Source organism: Oryctolagus cuniculus, chromosome 2, assembly GCF_051225735.1.
Source record: "Oryctolagus cuniculus isolate XC-2025 breed Fujian yellow rabbit chromosome 2, ASM5122573v1, whole genome shotgun sequence".
Classification (NCBI taxonomy): domain Eukaryota; kingdom Metazoa; phylum Chordata; class Mammalia; order Lagomorpha; family Leporidae; genus Oryctolagus; species Oryctolagus cuniculus.
Window position 1 is genome coordinate 74,854,999 of NC_142868.1, and position 25,796 is coordinate 74,880,794.

Below are 25,796 nucleotides of genomic sequence, written 5' to 3' on the forward strand. Positions count from 1 at the left end.
GTTGCTGCTGGGATCTCTGGGCCCAATGAAACTGTAGGCTCCGGCAGTTGGTAAATGTGTTTGGGTAGTGTTAATGTGCAGACTGAAAGCTACTGCTGCTGCCAACGTAAAAGCTGGTATTGAGGCAACACCAACATAAAGAGCAATCAAAAAGTTCTATTGGGTTTGCAGATGCTCTCGAGTTCCTCCTCTATAGCCAGAAACCAACATGGGGATCGGCACATCAGAAATGCAGTTCATCATTTCCCATTTCCTTGTGGCAAAGCATGATGAAAAGGGGAAGGAGGTTCAGAATTTGGAGACAGCAAATGAACCCACACCCACCCTGTCCTTGGCAGTGCCTTTAGTAAGGAAACACAAAGAGGCTTATTCTATGAAAAATAAACTTTCAAAATTTCTTAAATTAATGAAAAGTAGGAACATACTATGATTTAACCTTCATTTATTAGCTTTTGTTCATGATTGGGTGACATAATGGATAGCTAGACATTCTTTAATCTTCTCTGACACATGCAAGGACATTTCTACAGCCAGTACAGCAGAAATGAATACAAGGGAAATTCCACTAGGATTTGGGTTATTTTCTGGAATCATGAATTTTTCCTCTTCCATCTCATGTGGATTTTGAACATTCTACTCTTCCTCAGGTGAAGCCACAACACCCTGCTCTCCCTCAGGTGGAGTTGCAACACCCTGCTCTCCCTCAGGCAAAGCCTCAACACTCTGCTCTCCCTCAGGCAAAGCCTCAACACCCTGCTCTCCCTCAGGTGGAGTTGCTACACCCTGCTCTCCCTCAGGTGGAGTTGCTACACCCTGCTCTCCCTCAGGTGGAGTTGCAACACCCTGCTCTCCCTCAGGCAAAGCCTCAACACCCTGCTCTCCCTCAGGTGCAGCTGCATCATCCTGCTCCTCCTCAGGTGCCGTTGCATCATCCTGCCCTTCCTCAGGCAAAGCTTCAACATCCTGGCCTCTCTCAGGCGGAGCCTCAACATCCTGGCCTCTCTCAGGTGAAGCCGCAGCACCCTGCCTTCTCACAGGTGGAGCGTCCATCTTTTTCTCTTCCTCCGTAGATGTTTTTCTCTTTGTCCAAAGCAAAATCAACAAGCAACAACAAAAAAGCCAAAAAGGAAACCAGAAAATTAATCTCAGGTAATTCCACACTCTACGTTTTGTCAGTCTTCTGTGAGGGGGTGGGCCACTATCTACACTACCTCCATTACCTTCTTTTGCACAGCTAGGGGGGGCCCAGTTAGAGTTGCAATGACAGTGGTCTTTATTGTTACATACTCCATGCTTATGGCACTTTTTTTCTGAACAAAGATGTGTTGCACGTGTCACAGGGACACACCTCTTGTGGACACACATACGTTTTTCACCACATTCTGTACCATCTTTCACATCACCAATGTCAGGTATGGGCATCCCAAAATGGTAGTCGGTGCCCCAGCACTCATGGCCACTGATGTGACTCGAATGCACAGTAGTATGTTCCTTCAAATAGGGGATTATTGTTACATTCTCACACTGAATTCTTCCACACAGAATATCCGCGATATTACATCCTATATATGATCCGCTATCATTACCACAGTTACCAAAACGGTCACCCAAGGTATTCACTGCTCTGTAGCACTTCTGATTAGCATTCTTAGCTTTCTTGCCAAAAATTTGTCTACACTGTTCATCACGAACATTACATGTCTTTTTGTAGCAAAACCCAATGTCTAAGCATTTGTATCCATTCTGCTTATATACATCTTCTGGACACTCATGCCAAATTCCATTGCACCACTCCGGAAGATCACATTCATTCTCCTTTTCTCTACACAATTCACCTGATGCTCTGAACTGGCAGTCCTTGCAACAAAGCCCAAAACCACAAACAGCTCCAGGTCTCAGGGTGCAGTTTGTCAAACAACAGGGATCTTTAGTACACATTTGTAAGGATCCACAGTCACATGCCTCTCCTTCTTCAACCACACCATTGCCACATTGCCTTTCTTTTTTTAAGAGGTAAGGTAGATTGCGCATACAGAATGTTCTAGATGATATTTCATACAAGGAAGCATAACTGCAGTTGCTAAATGTTCTTGAGTCATTTTCTGCTGGAAACATTATACATGTGCTCTTCCCACATGTACATGCATGGTCATCATGCACCATCCCCAAATTATGACCAATCTCATGTGCCACAACATGTGCAAATGGAAACAATTCATCTACCTCAAACTTGTCAACTCCACAGTTGTAATCTTGATGGCATATTGTTCCAATATATGCTAGGCCAAGATATATACCGAAATTTTGCTTTATAAATAGATGTAAAATATCATGTTGTATTCGGTTATTAATGGCCATTCTCTTCCACTGACAAAAGGATATCAAAAATTTTTCCATGTCATTTTCTTGCAGGAGGTTGCCTTGATTCCAAATCTCAAGTCCAGATAAACCCAAATCAACGTCCATGGCACTATAAAAGGCATTTATTTCATTTAGAACTAGTAATACTTCCAGTAGTACCCAAGAGGCATTATTGTCACGGTGAAGGAATCGTTGATGGTCTACAACCACTGCAAATTCTATAAACCATCTGTGGGTCCACCAGCCCTCATAGTTGCTTTGCTTGAGAGGGACATTATTAGTCTTGTGAAACACCAGTTGCTGTGCTATCTGTTCTTCTGTTAACCCACATTTCATGGATGGCAATTCTGTCTCATTGTAATGTAGTCTATAAATCAGATGCTCATGTGTGGCAGAAAATCTTTTGGGCTTCATTTCATATACACTGTCACTTATCTGTAGCATTCCTTGAAAGCCCCCGAAACAGGAGCTAAGAGCAACAATGGACTCTGGCTCTCCTTCCACATAGCCATGATAGTAGCAGTCACTCTGGACATAAGGCTGATCCTCCTGGAGGGCTCCCTGGTCTGTGTAGGTGAACACAGGGAAGTGTCTGGACACTAAAAGCTTTTTCACCTTCATGTGGATAATGTGTCTCTGGCCCCCAAAGTGCAGGCTATAGGAGAGCCAGCCTGGAGTCTTCATACCTTTCCCAGTGCCAGTTATCCTCAAGGGTATTACGACTTCTGGGTGGCTGTGATATTGAGAGTGCCCCTTCTGGGGCCATCCAGAAATGAAGGGAAACACTCCCAGCCAGAGTGTCAGGAGAGTGATTCTCACATGCACCAGGACTTCTGCCACAGCCATGTGGAGCTGTGCCTGAGAGCAAAGGAGGGGAGTGCAGCAGGCACCCCTGGGCTGTCTCCTCCCTTTGACTTGGTTGTCTGCAGCCTGACCTTTAATGGTGTGTCTTCTGACAGAGTCAGTACATCAGAGCAGCAGAACTAAAAGAACAAATAAAAATCAGGAGAGAGTCAGGGGTGGTATTATGAGCAGGTGAACATGGAGAAGAAACAACAAGGAGTGGGTTAAAATGGCTTATTGTTTGGCTCAACACATGAATCAACATACTGCACCAGATTTTCTCCTTAACGTTGATGAGGCACAATCAGAATGTGGATGTACAGAAGCATGACAATTGGGCACAGGTTGTGTGGACAAACATTGTACTTAATTGGATACCTGGATTCTCTACAATGTTGTCCAAACACATGAAGATGAGAGAATTTCAAAAAGTTTATGGAATTAAAAGAAAAAAAAAGAAGATGGAATTAAAAGATGTTATTTTGGTACAAAAAATTTTGAAACTTATGCATAGTTTTTTCATTATAAACATTTTCCATTAACCTTTCAAAGACCTCTCGTAAGTATAGACATTTCTGCAATGAAAATTTTAGAAAGGTCTTATTGGAAAAGTGAACATACCTTGTTTTGATGAATATTTATACACAATGAATTGGAATAGATATAAATAGTTCTTCCTTTCAATTTCAAATGAAAAATTACTTAATCACATCATCCAGGAAACAAATGTAAAAGATACAATCTCTCTCTTTCTCTCAACACACACACACACACACACACACACACACTTGCATATTTTTTCTACATGGTACTTAGTATATACTTCAATGTAACAAATAATTTATTTTCCTATATTCATTTAATCTTGTTAAAGTGAAAACTGTCAAAGCACCAATTGTCCTCCAAATATATAGTATGCATTGTAAGGAATATCCTCATTCAATGAAACAACAAACAACAGTGGAATAGAAGGGCGTGTACCTTGGATTGAGAGATGTTACTCAATGATATTTACATTTGATTATACTCATTTGAAAAATAACATTTTTCAAAGCCTCTGGCCACATAAAATGAAATGAAATCTAACTATCTAGGAAAGTAACTGTGGGAGATAGGATAATACTGAAAATAAAACAGGGTACCTTTGTAAAGGAAAAGAAAATCAGTGTACCCCAAAGGAAAGAAGGAATGCTTTGTGGGAGGTAATGTTGTAGTGGTACAGAAGCATCAAAATTACTAGCATTATAGGTTTATAAATTACCCAGCTCCTGGTATTGTCCTTCAAATACATTAATCTCAGAAATAAAAATAAACATACAGAATTCATACAGAAATGCATATATAAAAATATGATCTCATTAATATAAATTACTATTATGTGTTTGTGAAAATAAGAAATCTGGTGCAACATAGCACCTGGCTTGCTATATTGATTTGTTGCTTTGTTTTTGATTAAAAATATTAATAAATCAAAAAATCTTCAAACACTATGCTACATACTTAGAAACACAGGTGGCTGATACAGGCTTCAATAAATTAATGATGTGGAGTATAAATTTATGAACAGCATTTGGGGCAAAGATACATTTTAGGACAGTATAAAATTGCATTTAATATTTTACATATAAAATGTCTATACTTATCTTTTCGGAGTACCCACAGTCTTCATCACGTAACTAAAGTAATATTATTAAAATAATGAGATTAAGAACGACTAGCATATTTGAAGGAATAGGAAAAAAATGACCAAAGAAAGTGAAATTTGCAATGAGGAATCTAAAAGAGACTGATCAGTATTACTTCCCATAGTAAGTGTGTGTGTGTGTGTGTGTGCTTGTGCACACATTCATGTTTGCACAAATACTAGTGCTTCATTTCTTTTTAAATTTATTTTTATTTATTTGAAAAGGAGGAGATGGGGGGAGTGGAGAGGAGTAGGGGGAAAGGAGAGGAGAGAAGATTGGAAAGGAGAGGAGAGGAGATCTTCCATCTCCTGGTTAATTTCCAAAATAACTGAATCAGCCAGAGCTAAACCAGGAATGGGGAACTCAGCCCAGGACTCCTGTGTGAGTGGCAGAGACCCAAGTCTCTGAGCCATCACCTGCCAGCTCCCAGGGAGTGCATTAGCAGGCAACTGGAATTGGAAGTGGTGCCAGGACCTGAACCAAGCATTCCAAGTAGTAACTTAACCAGTGTAACAAATGCCCACCCCACCTCTCTCCTTCAGAGGTAAACTCTTGAATGACTTACCACCAGATAAATTGATGGCTCCCAAGACCTTTCTTGGTTACACTCATAGTTCTCTTCTAACACTCAATCTTTGAAAACTTTTATTTGAGACTGCAGATGGCAAAGGGAAATGGCAAACCCTTCCTACTTTTGTCTCTCAGGTGATTAAGTTGTAGATATATTGCCTAGCAACATGATTCATTCAGTTCTACAGAACACAGCAACTGGCTAAGATTCTCCCTTATTTTGTCCTCAACAAAACTATATTTACAATCACTCTTCAATATGAATAAATCTTATTTCCTTACCTCTTTCTATATGTTCCCTTCAAACAATATAATCACTTCCTCTTCAGTACTTTTGCTCATACTGCTACCTGGTATAAATTTTTTTTTGTCATCATTGAACTTTATTACAGAAAACTTTAAGTCCTTCAAGTACCAAAAGTTTGACCCCATTGAAAACAGATCCTAAGGAATCCAGACATAAGTAATCATCTGTATTTTTCTAAGGCCAAGGAATAAATCAGAGGCATTTCAGGTCTTGACATAACTAAGCTTTATTTGTTAGAGAAAATTGTTATTAGCAAAAAAAAAAGCAACATCACAAAAGAAAAAGAAACTAATGGATTGATAATGGATCCTGAAGAAAAGATCCATGAAATGAGAACAAAGAATTCAAAATAATCCTCCTAAGTTCAGGGAACTAAAAGAAAAGATGGACATGAAATTAAGATTGGAAAACAATTCCTGAACAAAATGAGAAATTTGGCAAAGAAATACAAACAAAAACAAATAGACATCCTAGGTTTAAGAAATACAATAACGGGGCCAGCGCTGTGGCGCAGTGGGTTAAAGCCCCAGCCTGCAGCACCGGCATCCTATATGGGTGCCTGTTCTAGTCCTCCAGTCCAGCTCTCTCTTATGGCCAGGGAAAACAGTAGAAGATGGCCCAAATACTTGGGCCCCTGCATCTGCATGGGAGACCTGGAGAAGCTCCTGGCTCCTGGCTGTGGATCAGCTCAGCACTGGCCATTGCTGTCATTTGGGGAGTGAACCAGCAGATCGGAAGACCTCTCTCTTTCTCTGGCTCTACCTCTCTCTGTAACTGTTTCAAATAAATAAATTTTTTTTTATTTGACAGGCAGAGTTATAGACAGTGAGAGAGAGAGAGAGAGAGAGAGAGAGAGAGAGAGAGAAAGGTCTTCCTTCTATTGGTTCACTCCCCAAATGGCCACTACAGACAGTGCTGCGCCGATCCGAAGCCAGGAGCCAGGTACTTCCTCCTGATCTCCCATGTGGGTGCAGGGCCCAAGCACTTGGGCCATCCTCCACTGCCCTCCTGGGCCACAGCAGAGAGCTGGACTGGAAGAGGAGCAACCAGGTCTAGAACCCGGCGCCCATGTGGGATGCTGGTGCTGCAGGATTAGCCAAGTGAGCCATGGTGCCAGTCCCCAAATAATTCTTTTTTTTATTAAAAAATACAATAACTGAAATAAAAATTGTAATAGAAAAGCTTCAACAGTAGATTTAATCAAGTGAAAGAAAATAACTCAACTCAAAGATGGAACATTTGAAATCATCCAGTTAGGGGAGCAAAATGAGAAAGAATGAAGAGGGCCTAAGAGAATTAGGGGATACCATTAAGAGAACAAAATATTTCAAATGAGGATTTTTAGAAGGAGAATAGAGACAAAAAGTCCATCATATTTAAGATAATAATGGCCTAAAAATTCCCCCAAATCTGTGGAAAGATGAAAACATGCGGGTAATGGAAGCTCAGAGGTTTTCAATACAACTCAATCCAAAGAGGAGCTCACTCAGACATATTATAATCAAATTATCAAAAATCAAAGAGGATACTGAAAGCATCAGGAGATAAGAAATGTATTATACTCCAGGGATTTCTTTGACCACATCACTGCTCTTGTAATGAAGGTGGCAAATGTCCTGTAGGTCATGGTGGAAGGTCATCATGAGAGCAGTACCTGCTTCAAATGTGCTTCCCATAAGACAAACACAGGATTTCAATACTTAGGACAACCTGTCCTTAACACTGGGGTTTCATAGATGTTAGTAAAACTGTGGATGGAGAGATAGAAAGACAGTAATTACTGGGGGGGAAAAAAAACCTAAATGAAAGATCTCCACGAGTGAGATCCCAGTGGAAAGAACGGGTCATCAAAGAAGGAGGTACCTTTCTCTGAAGGGAGGAGAGAACTTCCACTTTGACCATGGCCTTGTCTAAATATGATCAGAGTCAGTGAACTCAGGGGGCTTCCATAGCCTTTGCAGCTCATGACAAGAGCCTAGGGTGATTACTGATGCCATAAACAAGAGTGTCAATTTGTTAAGTCAACAACAGGAGTCACTGTGCACTTACTCCTCATGTAGGATCTTTGTCCTTAGTGTGCTGTACATTGAGATTTAATGCTATAACGAGTACTCAAACAGTATATTTCACTTTGTGTTTCTATGGGGGTGCAAACTTTTGAAATCTTTACTTAATGTATACTAAACTGATCTTCTGTAAAAAAAAAAAGAAATTATCAATTCACAACTTGACTCTCACTGGGATTAAACATGACAATAGGTCTGATCTGATTTCATCATCATTTAAAAATCATCTATTATTTTTCACTTTATGTTTCTGTGTGGGAGCAAACTGTTGAAATCCTTACTTAATGTATACTAAACTGATCTTCTGTATATTAAGAGAATAGGAAATGAGGCCGGCGCTGCGGCTCACTAGGCTAATCCTCCGCCTAGCGGCGCCGGCACACCGGGTTCTAGTCCCGGTCGGGGCGCCGGATTCTGTCCCGGTTGCCCCTCTTCCAGGCCAGCCCTCTGCTGTGGCCAGGGAGTGCAGTGGAGGATGGCCCAGGTGCTTGGGCCCTGCACTCCATGGGAGACCAGGAGAAGCACCTGGCTCCTGGCTCCTGCCATCGGATCAGCGCGGTGCGCCGGCCGCAGCGCGCCGGCCGCGGCGGCCATTGGAGGGTGAACCAACGGCAAAAGGAAGACCTTTCTCTCTGTCTCTCTCTCTCTCTCTCTCTGTCCACTCTGCCTGTCAAAAAAAAAAAAAAAAAAGAGAATAGGAAATGAATCTTGATGTGAATGGAAGGGGAGAGGGAGTGGGAAAGGGGAGGGTTGCGGGTGGGAGGGACGGTATGGGGGGGAAGCCATTGTAATCCATAAGCTGTACTTTGGAAATTTATATTCATTAAATAAAAGTTAAAAAAAAGACAGTAATTAACCATTTGTCAAAGACATCTTTCAATAAGAAGAAATGTGTCGCAAGCTTGTAAAAATATAAAAGTAAAGTAGAAGGGTTATTTAAAACGTCAATTTTTCTAATATTGCCTTATCTCTAATTTTCTGCTTACTTTCTTCTGAAAGACTAAAAGGACATTTCTATGGCTAGGTTTGAGGGTAAAGAGAATATAATACAAAGAGGACAAATATTTAAACAAAACTGAGTTGAAAATAAATTGTTACACCTGACAGTCCTGCAATAAGCAACATGAGACACTGTGTGGAGGGGTGTGGCTAGTGAGCTGCAATCCACCTGGCGTTGACGCAGGTGTCAAAAACCAGTTGACAAATTTGTTATGTTGAGCAATTCTTGTGATCGTTTAGTTCAAACTTCTTAGGCAACCACCTAAGGGGAAACACAGACTGTCAATGTCTACTAGCTAGAATGCCTGGAAACTAATCAGCTTTGCTCCACGTACCACAAACACCTCATTCTAGCAAATATCAAGATGCGGCAGTTCAGGGTAGTGTGCATTTTCTTATTTAGAGGCCCACTGATGACAGATTTTCTGCCTCAGAGGGTTAACAGTATTTTGTTGTGATCCTGAAAATAAATGTTAGACTGACAATAAATAACACAATTAGGGAAACACACTAGTATAGGGGTTTTCCTTAAATTTAATGTTAAGGATGATAACCTCATTTTGCAAAAGTAAGGGAATAGCTATGAAATTCCGAAAAGAAGTCTATATAGGCTGGCACTTAAAGTTTGTTATAAAATAAAAAAGAATTATTGGGGCTTTGAGGTGTTTCAAAATAAATGTAAGAATTATAATTATTTGTATATTCTCTTAATATGATTGCATAGAGGTAAACCCAATTTGTCGGAAATTATGGGCTTTCTAAACAGCTACAGATGCAAGTTACACAGTCTCAGCTCTTCAACAGCTTCATCTGAAATAAGGATCAATCAAGCCAATGTGTAGAAAAAAATCCATAAGCGAAACTCTGCAGCAAATCTATGTATAATATGGCAAGATACATATTATTAAATTTCCTTCTTTGGAACAGAAATACAACAGTTGATTTGATACAACTTTTTTCTCCCACTCAGTTATCCCTGAAGGAAGGAAGTATATGCGACTTCACTTCTATTTAAATTAGTAAATACGAATATAGGCTTTTTTCAGTTCCAGGTGTTCAATAGAAAATATTCAATTCAATGAAGCTTGGATATTAAAAATAAAGCTTTGGTATTAAAATAAAGGGTGTCCTTAAATGAAATATTCAAATGGGTAAAATTAAATTCAACACTGTGCCAAGTTTTTACTAGAATTCATTGTGGAGTTAAATGAAAATAATTTGAGCTTGATTGAGAAACATGTTGGACCAAGCTTTTCTTAGAGTATGTTTTGGTAATTACTGTTACACTTGCTTTTTAAGCTCACATGTATTATAAAGAGAATTAAGTCTGTATGTTTTTGATTCAATTCATCAAAACACAGTGTTGCTTGATTTTGGAGCAGCTTCTATGCTATGTTTTAGCTTTACTGAATGGAACTCAGAGACAGAATTGGGTAATGTTAAACAACATAATTATTTTTAGGCTGTCTGAAGAGTTTCCCTGAGCTCATGTGACTTAATAGGCTATCTCCTCATTTCAGGCATAGAAAGCCAAGACATAGTGGCAAAAACAGTTTTGCATGAAGGATCTCTGTGAGTGAGACCCCAGTGGAAAGAAGGGGCCATCAAAGAAGGATGTACTTTTCTCTAGGGAGGAGAGAACTTCCAATTTGCATATGACCCTGTCTAAAAACTGATGGAGTTTGTGAACTCAAAAGGCTTGCGTAGCCTTGGCAGCTCATGTCAAGAGCCTCGGATGATCACTGAAGTCATAAATAAAGAGTGTCAGTTGTTAAATCAACAACAGGAGCCACTGTGCACTTACTCCCCATGTAGGACCTCTGTCCTTAATGAAGTGTACTATGAGAGTTAATGGTAAAACTTGTCTTCAAACTGTACTTTATACTTTGTGTGTCTGTGTGGGTGTAAATAGTTGAAATCTCTCCTTAGTAAAGAGTTGGTCTTCTGTATATAAAGTCAATTAAAACAAATCTTAATGCAAAATGGAACAGGAGGGGGTGTGGGAGGTGGGATGGGAATGCAGGTGGGAGGGTGGGAATGGGTTGAAGAAACACTATACACCTAAAAGCTGTAATCATGAAAAATTGTATTCATTAAATAAAACCTTTAAAAAATAGGCTATCTCTTGAAAACTGGGAAGCAGTACAAAATGTCCAGCCAAATAAATTCTTAGTGTTCCTTTTGTTCATTGCCTTTTTTTGCTCCCGTTGTTTTTCCAGAGAAAAAGACTTTGACATGCAAAGAAAAATCTGTCCTTTCCCCAAGGAACACAATATATTTGATTATGTTTCTCTCTAATTTTCATTTCATATAAATAATCATGCCAGGTAGTTACAGAGTTGGGTAATTCTCACTGCTACTTCTTGGTTATAATTTATTCAGGGGATTTTATCAGTTTGATTGCTGTCTGAAGTTTCTTAGCTGGAGCACTGGCTCCATGAAGGCAGAGACTGTGCTTCTTAGTCTTGGATTCCCTCATCTGGCACAGCACCTGGCTGGTCTCATCAAGGTGACAGGCACCCTGCTCTTTGTTCTTTCTTTCTGGGTCAAGTGAAAGCTGTCGATTGATTTTAAAAAGGTATGCTTGGGGATAATATAGAGATAGAACAGCGATTTCGATATTGGATTTTGCAGAAGATTTAAAATATTTTAACAGCTCAAGTCAATCATAATAGAAACATTTTCAGTTTTTCAAAGCTACTGTATTGCAGCCAAAATGGGATTCAGAAGACCTACCAAAGTACAACTGCACTGGACATTTTACTATGGCATCAGTGACAGTGTACACTACCATCTGTGAAAGATTTCTCCCCCAAAGACCAGGGCTTTCCCAGCCACTTCTTCAGTCTTGGGTGCTGGTTGGACTTCAAACCCGAGACCATCAGTTGTTCCCTGTATACGGACCTTTTAGGTAAAGACTATCTAAAATATGTACTTAACAATTGGGTCTCTTTTCTCCATCAGGCTATTCTACAGATGACTCTACAATTGATTTACAGTGCCTTCTAATGAACATTTTGATAATAATTTCTTTTTAGAAAAGAAATTTAGAAAACAATATACAGAAAATTAAAAAGGCCCAGGTTTTCATTATATGTGTGTGTGTGTGTGTGTGTGTGTGTGTGTGAGATATGGAAGCATAGATCTATAGATCTTTTAGCTCTGTTTTGCATAAAGGTAACGTACTATCTGGTGTCCTGAATTTATGTCTTTTTATTAATTCATATGCATATTCATTAATTCATTCATTCTGAAAAGCAGAGACAGAGTTCTCTCATCTTCTCAAAGCACCACAATGGCAGGCACTGTGCCACATTCAGGAGCTAGAGATTGAACCCAGTTTGCCCTTTTTTGGGTGGCAAGACCCAACTACTTTGGTCATCACCTCTGATTCAAGGTGCACATTAGCAAGAAGCTGGAATTGAGGGTGGAGCCACAACTCAAATCCAGACACTGTGATGGGGGGTATGGGCATCTGAGCTATTATGCTAAACATCCTCAAAGATTGTGTCTCTTCAGCTAGTCTTATTTCTTTCCAATTTTATTACCTTGTTGGGCTTTTTCTTTTTTTTAGCTTTCTATTTTGGAATAGTACAGATTCACAGGAAGTTTGAAGAAATATACAAACTTCATTCAGCCTCTCCCAAGGATAACATCATGCACAATTCCAAATTTTGATACGAATATAACAACAGAACCATGAATTTTGAATATTGCATCAGATATTGTTCTTATTTCACCAAATATACAATTGTGTGCATTTGTGCACATAGCTCCATACAACTGTATCCCATGCAGCTTCACTTAGCCACCACTATAACTCAGATCCTTTCCTATCCCCCTAGATTCATCCTGTTATCCTTTATAAGCTACACCTTCTACTCTACCCTTTAATCTGACAACTACTAACTTATTTTCTAGTTCTATAAATTGTATTTTCATGTATGTTAAATATGAGAAATACTGGAATATGATCCCTTTGAGATTGGTTTTCCCCCTACTCTGTGTACCCTTTTTGTTCAGCTAAGTTGGTTTAGGTATCAACAATTGGCACCTTTTATCCTTGAGTGGTAGTCCATGTCATGCACATATCAGTGTGTTTAGCTGTTCATTCACTGAAGGATATTTGGTTAATTTCTAGCTTGAGGTTTTAATGAGTAAAGCTACTGTAAACAATTATGTTCAAGTTTCTTCACTCATGCATAAGTTTTCATTTCTCAGGATTACATGCTGAAGGCTGCAATTGCAGAGTCAGAGGATAATTGTGTGGTTAGTTTGTGTGTGTGTGTGTGTGTGTGTGTGTATAATAAGCTTTATAAGACATTGCCCAACTGTTTTCCAAAGTGGGGGGCATTTAGCTCTTCCACAAGCAACATAGGAGTACTAGTTTTTTTGAATTCTCACCAGCATTTTCTGTTATTCTACTTTAGGCATTCTTATAGTTTTATAGAGTGATATTTTAGTATGTAAGTTTGCATTTCTTATTATCTTTTTTTGTGTATTGATTTGCTAGCTGTGTATCCTCTCTGTGAAATATCTATTCATATCTTTTGTTCATTTTCTAATTGGGCTTTTTAAATGTTTAGTTTTGAGACATCTTTGTGTGTCATGGATATAAGCTGTAACACACGTGATTTGCAAAAAATTTTTCCCTATCAGTAACTTTAATTTTCATCTTATTCACAGAAAAAAATTTTTTAAAGTGTGATGGAGTCCAACTAACCATTTTATTATTTTATGAATTATGCTTTATTTCACTATTAAGTCTAAGAACTCTTTGCATAGTTCTAGTTCTCAGATGTCATCTCCTATTTTTCTTAGAAGTTTTATAATTTTATATCTTACATTTAATTCCATGATCCATACTGAGCAAAATGTTTTCTAAAGTGCAAGGTTTGGTTATAGTTTGTTTGAATTTTGTTTTTCTAGGAATGTCCAACTACTCCAATACCATTTACTGAAATGTCTCTCTCTCGCATTTAATTTCTTTTGCTCCTTTATGAAAAACAAATTTGATGTGTGTGTGGATCTGTTTCTGGGTCTCATTTCTGTTATTTTTGGTTTCCATTCTGTTACTCTGCATCTGTGGTTATGTAGTAAATCTCAATCTTGGGAGGAGTGATTTATCTGAATTTACTCTTCTTTCTCAGGATTATTTTTTTGGGTATTCTAGGTTTTTCCCATTTCTATTTAAACTTTGTCTATGTCTACACAAAAATTTGCTATATATTCTTTTTTTTCCTTTTTCTTTCTTTCTTCTTCTTCTTCTTCTTCTTTTTTTTTTTTTTTTGACAGGCAGAGTGGACAGTGAAAGAGACAGAGAGAAAGGTCTTCCTTTGCCGTTGGTTCACCCTCCAATGGCCGCCGTGGCCGGCGCACCGTGCTGATCCAATGGCAGGAGCCAGGTGCTTCTCCTGGTCTCCCATGGGGTGCAGGACCCAAGCACTTGGGCCATCCTCCACTGCACTCCCTGGCCACAGCAGAGAGCTGGCCTTGAAGAGGGGCAACTGGGACAGAATCCGGCGCCCCAACCAGGACTAGAACCCGGTGTGTCGGCGCTGCAAAGCGGAGGATTAGCCTATTGAGTCATGGCGCTGGCCTATGTTCATCATCAATATGTAGCCCATGACCCTAATTAACCCATAAATTTGAACTATGCAAAAATATTCCTTGAGGGGCTGGTGTTTTAGTGTAGTGGGTAAAGCTGCTGCCTGCAATGCTGGCAACCTATATGGGCACTGGTTTGAGTCCTGACTGCTCTACTTCTGATCCAGCTCTCTGCTATGGCCTGAGAAAGCAGTAGATGATGGCCCAAGTCCTTGGGCCCCGGCACCCACAGGGGAGACCTGGAAGAAGCTCCAGGCTCCTGGCTTCAGATCAGCCCACCTCTGGCCATTACGGCCATTTGGGGAGTGAACCTGTGGATGGAAGATTTCTCTCCTTCTCCTACTCCTTCACTGCCTTTGTAACTCTCTCTTTCAAATAAACAAATAAATCTCTTTTTTTTTTGACAGGCAGAGTGGACAGTGAGAGAGAGAGAGAGAGACAGAGAGAAAGGTCTTCCTTTTGCCGTTGGTTCACCCTCCAATGGCCAATGCAGCCTGCGCGCTGCTGCCGGTGCACCGCGCTGATCCGAAGGCAGGAGCCAGGTGCTTCTCCTGGTCTCCCATGGGGTGCAGGACCCAAGCACTTGGGCCATCCTCCACTGCACTCCTGGACCACAGCAGAGAGTTGACCTGGAAGAGGGGCAACCAGGACAGAATCTGGGGCCCCGACCGGGACTAGAACCTGGTGTGCCGGCGCTGCAAGGCGGAGGATTAGCCTATTGAGCCGCGGCGCCGGCCTAAACAAATAAATCTTTTAAAAATCTTCCTTGGAACTTTCTCTGTAGAGATCTGCATCTTCTGCAAATAGAAACAGTTTCACTTCTCTCTCTCTCTTTTTATAGATTTATTTTATTTATTTGAAAGACAGAGTTACAAAGAGAGGTAGAGACAGAGAGGTTTTCCATCAGCTGGTTCACTCCCCAGATGGCCACAATAGCCGGAGCTGTGCCAATCCAAAATCAGGAGTCAGGAGCTTCTTCCAGGTCTCCAACGTGGGTGCAGGGGCAAAAGGACCTGGACCATCTTCTGTTTCCCAGGCCATAGCAGAGAGCTAGACAGGAAGTGGAGCAGCTGGGTTTTGAACCGTCGCCCATATGGGATTCCAGCATTTCAGGCCAGGGCTTCAACATGCTACACCATAGCGCTATCCCCTAATTTCTCTCTTTTTAACTTGCATATCATTTACATCTCTTAATTGCCTTATTAATATGGCTGGAACTTGCAGCACAATGTAGAGAAATACATTCTTGTCTTATTCTCCATCTTATTAAAAAAGCAGTTAGTCTCACCATTAACTATGATGTTTGTTGTAGGTTTTTAATAGGTGCTCCTCATAAGTTGGAGGAAGCTTGTAAGTAGGAAGGTTTTTATTTAACTCACGAATTGGCACTGAATTCTTTACTGTTTTTTCATCAATTAATATAATCACTTGGTTTTTCTTTAGCCTTGTTTGTCAACAAGTTTTGACAAAAACAAGTTAGAAAAGGTTCCATTGGGACTACCCCTGCTTTCACAATAGCTAATGTATAACTGCCTTTGCCATTTGAAAAGAATGTGTTAAAGACATACAAATACCCCTAGACTGTGAGACCTCAGTGGCTTGGTCTCGTTTTCACCAGGCCCTTCCCTTTGCAGGGAGCTTCTCTGTTTCTTACTCAAATAAAACTTCATTTCTTCTCTCACCATTGCATCGTCTCATAAATTGTCCTTGACACCAGGACACCAACCCAGACTCATCTCTCCAGTTTTCCTTGAACAGCAGCAAGAATCCTTCCCTGCAGAAGCAGAACTGTTCATCCACATTCATAAGGAATCAATTTGGTGACGCCTGCTGGATGAACACAGCATCTTCTGAGTATGGTCATTAGACACACCATCAAAGACCCTTGATGGTGACAAATATCAGCCAGGGACATTCGAAAGTTACCTTGATTCCTATTACAATATACTCACTATTCATCCTGTCCTTGGTCAGAATACCTCTCCGAAGAGAATCTAGTGTTCACAGGTCACTGAAAGTGGAGAGTTTTGAAAAAAGAAAATGTACTCAATATAATTTCAAAACATGCACTGTAGGGTTTTGATTACCATAATATCAGATAATAACAAACTCTAAAAATGTATTTTACCCACACTTTTTGTTATTTTATTGCAGATACTTAAGAATTAAGAATGTCTGAGTTTGAGTCAGGGATTCACATCTAACATTTTTTATTCAGACTGATTTTTGCTCTTTCCTAGACAGATATTTTGGAAATCATTTATAAAATTGTAGGGAAAACAGTGAGATGTGTCCTTTAATTTTATGAATAAGTTTATTATCAAATAAGCTTGTGACAACTTAATGCACTCAAAGTATATAGGGTGATAACATGAAAATGCTGAGTTCACTTTATCTACCTATTTGGGTGTATGTCAAGTGGAAAGCCATATTGTAGGCACCAGTCCAAAAAAGTAGTGCCCTGTTCTCTGTACTATCTTTTTTTTTTTCAATAAAAGTAAACTTTTCTGAAATTTTTTTAAATTTTTAAGCATTCTTTTTTCTTAAGGAACTTAATTAACTTTGAAGAAGAACCCAAGAATGATACATCTTTTGTGAACACTTAGACATAAATATAGTTTATGAGGCAGAATATCCTTCACCTAATACATTAAAATGAAAAATATTTTTGATGGTCTACTATTAACACTCATAATACTACTTTTTTTTTTTGACAGGCAGAGTGGACAGTGAGAGAGAGAGACAGAGAGAAAGGTCTTCCTTTGCCGTTGGTTCACCCTCCAATGGCCACCGCGGCCGGCGTGCTGCGGCCGGTGCACCGCGCTGATCCGATGGCAGGAGCCAGGATCCAGGTGCTTTTCCTGGTCTCCCATGGGGTGCAGGGCCCAAGCACCTGGGCCATCGTCCACTGCACTCCCTGGCCACAGCAGAGAGCTGGCCTGGAAGAGGGGCAACCGGGACAGAATCTGGCGCCCCGACCGGGACTAGAACCTGGTGTGCCGGCACTGCTAGGCGGAGGATTAGCCTAGTGAGCCGCGGTGCCGGCCTCATAATACTACTTTTTGAGGACAGAGGTCATGCATGGGAAGTTACTGCACAGCAACTCCTGTTGCTAATAATTAACACTCTTATGTCTGACATCAGTGATCACCTGAGGCTCTTGACATGAGCTGCCCAGGCCTTTTGTGACCACAAACTGTCAGTATTTATACAGGGCCATAAGAAAAGTAGAGGTTCTCGCCTCCCTTCAGAGAAAAGTAATGCCTTCTTTGATGACCATTTCTTTCCACTAGGCTCTCAGTCACAGAGGTCCTTCATGTAGGACACTTTTTGCCACAGTGTCTTGCCTTTCCATGCCTGAAATGCTCTCGTGGGCTTTTCAGCCAGACCAGAATGCCTTAAGGGCTGATTTTTGAGGTCAGAGTGCTATTTAAAGTGATTATCATTCAATGAGTCTGTTGTATGGACGGCTCCCCATGTTGGAGCAATCACTTCTTTTTAATTCTATTTATTATTAGTATGAAGCACTTAATCCTATTTATATGATCACTTTAACACTTAATCCTGTCCATATGCTCAATTTAACACTTAAAATGCTATTTTTACCACTCAGCTTAAGGGGATTTGGGGTCACATAGCAAGTTTTTAAACTGTATCCTTAGAAGTAGGTCCATAGGAATGTATGCAGAACCATACAATTTTAAAGTTACAAACTTCACACGTTTAACAGTCACAACTTTAGGAACATGGTGATTCTTCCCACCACACCCATGCTCCAACCACACTCCCAATCCCCTTCCTCCTCCCTCTCTTATTCCTACTCTTATTTTTTACTAAGATATATTTTAATTAACTTTATACACATATGATCATCTCTATGCTAAAAGTTCAACAAATAGTATGAGAAAAAACTGTTCTTCTATATTCAAGACAAAGGCTGTTCAAAGTCATTGCTTCTCAGAGTGTCAATTTCACTTCTACAGATTGCCTTTTAGGTGCTCTATTAGTTATCACAGGTCAGGGAGACCATATGGTATTTGTTCCTTTGGGAGTGGCTTATTTCACTAAGTATGATGTTTTCCAGTTTCATTCATTTTGTTGCAAATGACAGGATTTCATTTTCTTTTTACTGCTGTGTAGTATTCCATGGTGTACATATCCCATAATTTCCTTACCCAGTCTTCAGTATAACAGGTGTCCTGAAAAGTTTGCCAGTTGATGCACTCTCAGTGGTTATGGGAACAGAGATCAATGGAACAACAATTTAAAAATTCTTAAAGTGAATCTTTTCTAAAATGACTTATTTTTCTGAGAGGCACAGTGATGGAGAGAGAAGAGGGAGAGAGAGAGAAAGAGGGAGAGATCTTCCACTTACTGCTTCATTCCCCAAATAGCTACAACAGCTAGGGACAGAGTAGGCCAAGTCAAAGCCAAGAGCCAGGCATTCCACCAAGTCTCCACACTGGTGGCAGGGGCCAATTACTTGAGCCATAATTTGCTGCCATCTAGGCACATTTGCGGAATGGTTGATTGGAAAGGGAGCTCCAGGGACTTAAACTAGCCCTCTGTTTAACTTTTAACTAGCTGCACCACAACTCTAGCCCATGAAAGTGATTCTTTGGATAGGTGCTTTGGCAGCAGATAAAACACTGCTTGGACACCTACATCCCATTTCAGAGTGGTTGGTTTGAGTCCTGACTACTCAACTTCCAAATTCATCTTCCTGCTAATGTGTATCCTAGAAGGCAGCAGGTGATGTCTCAAGTGCTTGGGTCCCTACCACCCACATGACGGATCCATATTGAATTCTTTACTCTTATCTTTGGTATGTGTCAGTCCCTGTTACTGCAGGCTGTCGCTCCCCCTCTTCATGGAGGAACGACACTAAACCCTGCCTAGGCTTCATATCCGAGTCACGGCACCATTATGTCGCTCCCCATCTTCGTGGAGGAACGACACAGGACCCTGTGCTGTTCTTTTGTCTGCTCGGCCCTCCCCGGGTTTGCTGCTGGTTCTTCCCGGGTTGGCTACTGTCCCTTCCACCTCCGTGGAAGGGCGGTTCCCCCTGGCCACTTTCCCCACTTCCACAGGGGAGCGGCACACCGCCGGCCGGCTCTCTCGGGGGCTGCACAGGTGTTTCTCTTAGATGTTCCTCTTAGATGTTCCCGGTGCATGCCGTCTCTCTCCTCCTTTATAGTCCTCCTCCGCCAATCCTAACTCGGCTGCCCACACGCCGAGTACGCTGCTCTCCAATCAGGAGCAAGTCCTACAGTTTATTGGCTGAACTGGAGGCAGCTGTGTAGAAGCTGTTTTCTCCTCTCCCAGCGCCATATTGTGGGAGAGCAGATGCATAGAATAAGTCTTAATTCCAGTAACTTAGTCTAGTCCGAGTTGCTCCCCACAGATCCCCCTTTCTTTTTATTTTTTGGTGTTGATACGCGCCTGTCTTCGGTGCCCTGCGGCACACACTCTGCTCTGCTTGCTAGAGTTGCCACAGGTTCTTACAAGTCCTATCAATCAGGCAAACCGAATCCGGGTCCTCTCTTTGCCATGTTGTGAGGAGGTTTTTAGGCGCTGATGCGTGCCTGAGTTCGGTGCCCTGCAGCGCATGCTCTGCTCTGCCTGCAGGTGCTTACAAGCCCTATCAGGCAAACCGAATCCAAGCCTTCTCATTGCCATATTGTGGGGAGGCTTATTGGTGTTGATTCGTGCCTATCTTCGGTGACCTGCAGCTCACACTCTGGTCGAGCTGCCTGCTGGTGCTTACCGCCTTACTAATCAGGCAGACCGAATCCAAGCCTTCTCATTGCGGTATTGTGGGGAGGCCTTTCTCTATTTCACTATCTCCGGGCATTCCTATTTCTCCTATTTTACTTCTATCTACCAGCATTCCTATTTCTCTCATTTTACTTCTAAACTTCTGTTTCTCTTATCCCTGCAGCTTCCCGGCACCCGCCCCGAGGCTGCTTCTCGGCAGCTTCCCGGCTCTGAGCCACTTCAGCCCGCGCCTCTCTCATCTGCGCGGCTTCCCGGCTTTGCGCGGCTTGGCTTCGCGCGCGCACTCCGCGGTCTCCATGCTAGCCCCGCGTTCCCTATCTACTTGTGCCCCGCACGCTTTCTCTGCGCGCGGCAGCCTCCGTGAGTCCCACAGCCCCAGCTCACATCTCCGCCACTAGTATTCAATCTAAGTTCCCTGGGCTAACCTGGCGAATTCAACCCAGCTCACGTTTCCGCCCCACGATTTGGCTTCCCGTCCTTTGCTCCCCGGGCTAATCAGACGGATTCCAACCTGGCTTACGTTTCCGCTTCTGGTTTTAACTTTTCGCCCCTTATTCCCAGGCTAACTCGACGAATCCCAAAGTGGCTCTCGTCTCCGCCTCGGCCTGCCCCCCGCGGCTTCAATTTCCCTAACATTTTTCTCTACCCGGTATATTTCCCCAAGCTTTCCTCCAACAATACTCCTCCCTCATTTCTCCTGGCCTCTCTCCACAGTCCGTATCCGAGTCTGTTTGTTCTAGCTTTCATTTTCGCTTTCGACCTTAGAGATTTCTCCCAGCTTCCCCCCGTAGTCCGTATCTGAGTCTATGCCTAGGCTTTCAATAGCTTTTTCCGGCACCTTTTTCGTCCGGCTTTTCCCTAGGCTGTTTGCTAGTCTCTCTCTCCGATATTTTCCACTTCTTCCCGTTTCTTCCCTCCTAAGTTTCCTATCCGTCCTAGGTTTCCTATCCGAGTCACGGCACCATTATGTCGCTCCCCGTCTTCGTGGAGGAACGACACAGGACCCTGCGCTGTTCTTTCGTCTGCTCGGCCCTCCCCGGGTTTGCTGCTGGTTCTTCCCGGGTTGGCTACTGTCCCTTCCACCTCCGTGGAAGGGCGGTTCCCCCTGGCCACTTTCCCCACTTCCACAGGGGAGCGGCACACCGCCGGCCGGCTCTCTCGGGGGCTGCACAGGTGTTCCCCTTAGATGTTCCTCTTAGATGTTCCCGGTGCATGCCGTCTCTCTCCTCCTTTATAGTCCTCCTCCGCCAATCCTAACTCGGCTGCCCACACGCCGAGTACGCTGCTCTCCAATCAGGAGCAAGTCCTACAGTTTATTGGCTGAACTGGAGGTAGCTGTGTAGAAGCTGTTTTCTCCTCTCCCAGCGCCATATTGTGGGAGAGCAGATGCATAGAATAAGTCTTAATTCCAGTAACTTAGTCTAGTCCGAGTTGCTCCCCACAGCAGGCCTCTGGGGGGAGTGAGCAAGTAGATGGATAATTTCTCTTTCTCTCTACTTTTCAAATAAAAATAAATAATTAAAATTTAATTCTTGAAACATTAGCATTTATAGCAACATAATACTCGAAATGAGGATTTACAAATGTATTCTGACATCTCTGGAAAAGTGTACCTTCTCTTTGTTGGTATCTTCTCTTTGCCTGGGGTAGGATCACCTTGGTTAAGTGTTTTTGCCTTAGGGTAATGGGTGGGCTTGGGTTCTGCTTACCTCTCTAAGGCTTGGGTATAAAGACATGAAATCAAATCTTAAGGGATGTGGGAGATGAGATCCCAGGGAGACAAATGCTTAACGTCAGGGGTCCAGTTCTGATAATAATGCAATGATTACGGTGCAGTCATAAAATTCTGGAATCCACAAAACTGGCATGTAACAGTCACAAAAAAGGCTATCATGAGATTTCTCTGAATTACTTCCTGCCCTACTCAGGGCACACACTAGTATGTTTCCCCAGGGTCTCTTATTTGCAGGTGAAATGGTCTGTAGATTAGTGACTGGGGTGAGAAGATATATTGATGGATTATATATATTGATATATAAATATAATATATAAATCAATATAATATAATATATATAAATATATATATATATTTGGCTATTATCTCCACAGGCCTCTTGTTGCCAACAACATCTGTCCATTTATTCAAAATATAATTTTAATAGACATTTCTACCTACATTTCAATGTACATATCCACACACATTTTGAAAACAGGAAGAAGGCAAAGATTCTGGTGTCCAGATCTTTCTCTGTTCACAGGGAAACATAAGGTCGTGTCATAAATGAACACATGATTTCGTTCTTGTTTGTGTATCTACCCAGACTCTGCTTTTCTCCACTCTTGGTTTCCAACCTTAACGTTGGTGACTCTTGAAGCTCCACAAGACCTTCCAGGTTCAAACTTCACTCATTTCCTTCAACCTGCAGACATGGGCAAAGAGAAGACAAACACAATCCGAATCAAAACTCACAATGAAGGCTGCAGGTGCAATTCATACCCAAGGCGCCAGGACGCTCAGCCAACTGACACCACCCAGAGCGGCCTGCACCCCTCTCGCCGCCGCTGCCCCACTCTTCCCCGCTCCGGCCCCAGGTGCCCAGGCCGCCCCTCGCCTGCGGCCCCGGACTTGCCAACTTACTGGGGCTGCGCTAGGGCCGCGCCGCGGGGGCACTGCGGGCAGAGCGGCTCGGGGACGCGGGAGGACGGCCGCCGCGTCGCTGGTCCGCGGAGAGAGGAGCGCCGGCTGCCGCGTCGCTGGTCCGCGGAGAGAGGAGCGCCGGCTGCCGCGCTGCACAAGGCGGGCTGGGCACGTGGGCGCCCCGGCCGGAGCCGCGCCTGGGCGGGGCCTCGAGGCGGCACCGCCCCCTGCCCGCCCCCGCGCTCGCCGACCCCCGCTCACTGGCCGCCTTCCGCCCGGCCGGGAGCCAATCCTCGGAGTAGGCGGTGTCTGGCCGCCGCTGCGCCCGGGGCGCCGGCCTGGGGAGCGGGCCTGGCGCGAGGGAAAAGCCTTGCTGTCCTTGGAGGACGCCAGAGAGTGACATTGCGCTTCTGGGCAGAGCTTTCTCTGAGTGGGGTTTTGTCACCCGTTTACTTTTCATTCTGCGAAGAATCTGGAACTAAGAAAACAGGGCAGGATGATAATGAGGACCAGAAGCCCACCTGGGCGTCTTGGGGGACGCTACTGCTTCTCCCAATGAGGCCTGCAGAGTATATTCCCAATTTGGAATGAGGTGGCCAAACTTGGTGCTGGGGTGGGTTTGTAAGATCTTGGCATGTGCGTTTTCCGAGAGCAGACGCTGTGGTTAAACAGTCCAGGGTTTTCATACTATGCTACTGTGTACTTCAAGGATCTCTGACAAGATTAAAGTCACCACGTGCACCCCTGTTAGTTTTGATGCAGGATGAAGGGAAACACCAGCACTGAATCGAACAATAGGAGTCTATTGTTTTTGTTTGCGGGAAAGGGCTGTTATAGTATGCTTAGTGTGATGGTAAACTTCTCCATGTTTATTTGCGAGTCCTAACTTGGGCAAAGTACCAGACTCACGCTGCTGCAGAACACACACACACACACACACACACACACACTCACACTCAGTGAGATGCTCTGAATCACCCTGGATTGTTCAGGCTCCTGGTGTAGCCACCTTCAGATCCTACTCAAGAACTGGCGATCTAAGTAGTGCTGTGGTTACAAGGGAAGTATGTGTTGGAGTGAATATCACAAACGAGAGAGACTTCGGTCAATGTAAACCTATTTTCACTGTGTAAGGCAAATTTTGTATGGAAAGGATGAGAGAAATAAGGTGTGTGCACTAGTGACTCCAAATTCCCACTCCATCCCTGGGCTATGCAAAGAATCAAGATACTTCATCTAAATTCTAAGCATTAATGCAAGGATTACTTGTATTGACAATACAACACATAGTAATTACAGTTAATTGATAACATTTTTCCTCTGGTTGAAAAAGGGATTTCTTGCTACGGCTGAGAAAGAACTTCTTAAGACCAATGCCATTCACAATAGCTACAAAAACAATCAAATATCTTGGAATAAACTTAACCAAGGATGTCAGAGATCGCTACAATGAGAATTACAAAATCTTAAAGAAAGAAATAGAAGAGGATACCAAAAAATGGAGAAATCTTCCATTCTCATGGATTGGAAGAATCAATATCACCAAAATGTCCCTTCTCCAAAAGCAATTTATAGACTCTGTGATACTCATCAAAATACCAAGGATATTCTTCTCAGATCTGGAAAAAATGATGCTGAAATTCATAAGGAGGCACAGGAGATTTCAATTAGCTAAAGCAATCTTGTACAACAAAAACAAAGCCAGAGGCATTACAATACCAGATTTGAAGACATACTACAGGGCAGTTATAATCAAACAGCATGGTACTGGTACAGAAGCAGATGGATAGACCAATGGAACAGAATAGAAACGCCAGAAATCAATCCAAACATCTACAACAAACTTTATTTTCAAGGATGTAAAACCAATTCCTGGAGCAAGGACAGTCTATTCAACAAATCGTGCTGGGAAAACTGGATTTCATATGCAGAAGCACGAAACAAGACCCCTACCTTATACCTTACACAAAAATTCACTCAACATGGATTAGAGAACTAAATCTACAACCCGATACCATCAAAGTATTAGAGAACAATGGAGAAATCCTGCAAGATATAGACACAGGCAAAGACTTCTTGGAAAAGACCCCAGAGGCACAGGCAGTCAAAGCCAAAATTAACATTTGGGATTGCATCAAATTGAGAAGTTTCTGTACTGCAAAAGAAACAGGAAAGTGAAGAGGCAACTGATAGAATGGGAAAAATATTTTCAAATTATGCAACTGATAAAGGATTAATAACCAGAATCTACAAAGACATCAAGAAACTCCACAACAACACAACAAACAACCCACTTAAGAGATGGGCCAAGGACCTCAATAGACATTTTTAAAAAGAGGAAATCCAATTGGCCAACAACACATGAAAAAATGTTCAGGATCACTAGCCATGAGAAATGCAAATCAAAACCACAATGAGGTTTCACCTCACCCCAGTTAGAATGGCTCACATACAGAAATCTATCAACAACAGATGCTGGCGAGGATGTGGGGAAAAAGGAGGCACACTATTCCACTGTTGGTGGGAATGCAATCTGGTGAAGCCACTGTGGAAGGCAGTTTGGAGATTGCTCAGACACCTGAATATAAACCTACCATGCAACCCAGCCATCCCACTCCTCAGAAATACCCAAAGGAAATGAAAGCAGCAAATAAAATGTCACCTGCACCTACATGTTTATTGAAGCTCAATTCACAATAGCTAAGACATGGAATCAACCTAAATGCCCATTAACAGTAGACTGGATAAAGAAATTATGGGATATGTACTCTATAGAATACTATTTAGTAGTAAAAAAAATAAAATCAGGTCATTTGCAACAAAATGAAGGAAAATGGAAAATATATGCTGTCCCCAGAGGGACAAATATTATATGTTCTCCCTGATCTGTGACAACTAACTGAGCACCTAAAAGGAAACCTGTTGAAGTGAAATGGACACTA

The 25,796-nt window shown here is 42.2% G+C and overlaps 1 protein-coding gene and 1 non-coding gene across 2 annotated transcripts; both read right to left on the bottom strand.

Annotated features, from left to right (window-relative positions):
• Positions 1 to 425: 425 nt before the first annotated feature.
• On the bottom strand, positions 426 to 3,375 carry LOC149127838 (disintegrin and metalloproteinase domain-containing protein 20-like). The gene has a single exon (XM_008251113.5). The coding sequence runs from the start codon at positions 3,205 to 3,207 to the stop codon at positions 634 to 636; it is 2,574 nt and encodes an 857-aa protein (XP_008249335.1). The 5' UTR covers positions 3,208 to 3,375; the 3' UTR covers positions 426 to 633.
• Positions 3,376 to 22,330: 18,955 nt separating this feature from the next.
• On the bottom strand, positions 22,331 to 23,032 carry LOC100338964 (uncharacterized). Its single transcript, XR_016229093.1, has 2 exons — positions 22,855 to 23,032; positions 22,331 to 22,636 (listed from the first exon to the last, which is right to left on the bottom strand). It is a non-coding gene; the product is annotated as an uncharacterized LOC100338964 (transcript).
• Positions 23,033 to 25,796: the final 2,764 nt, after the last annotated feature.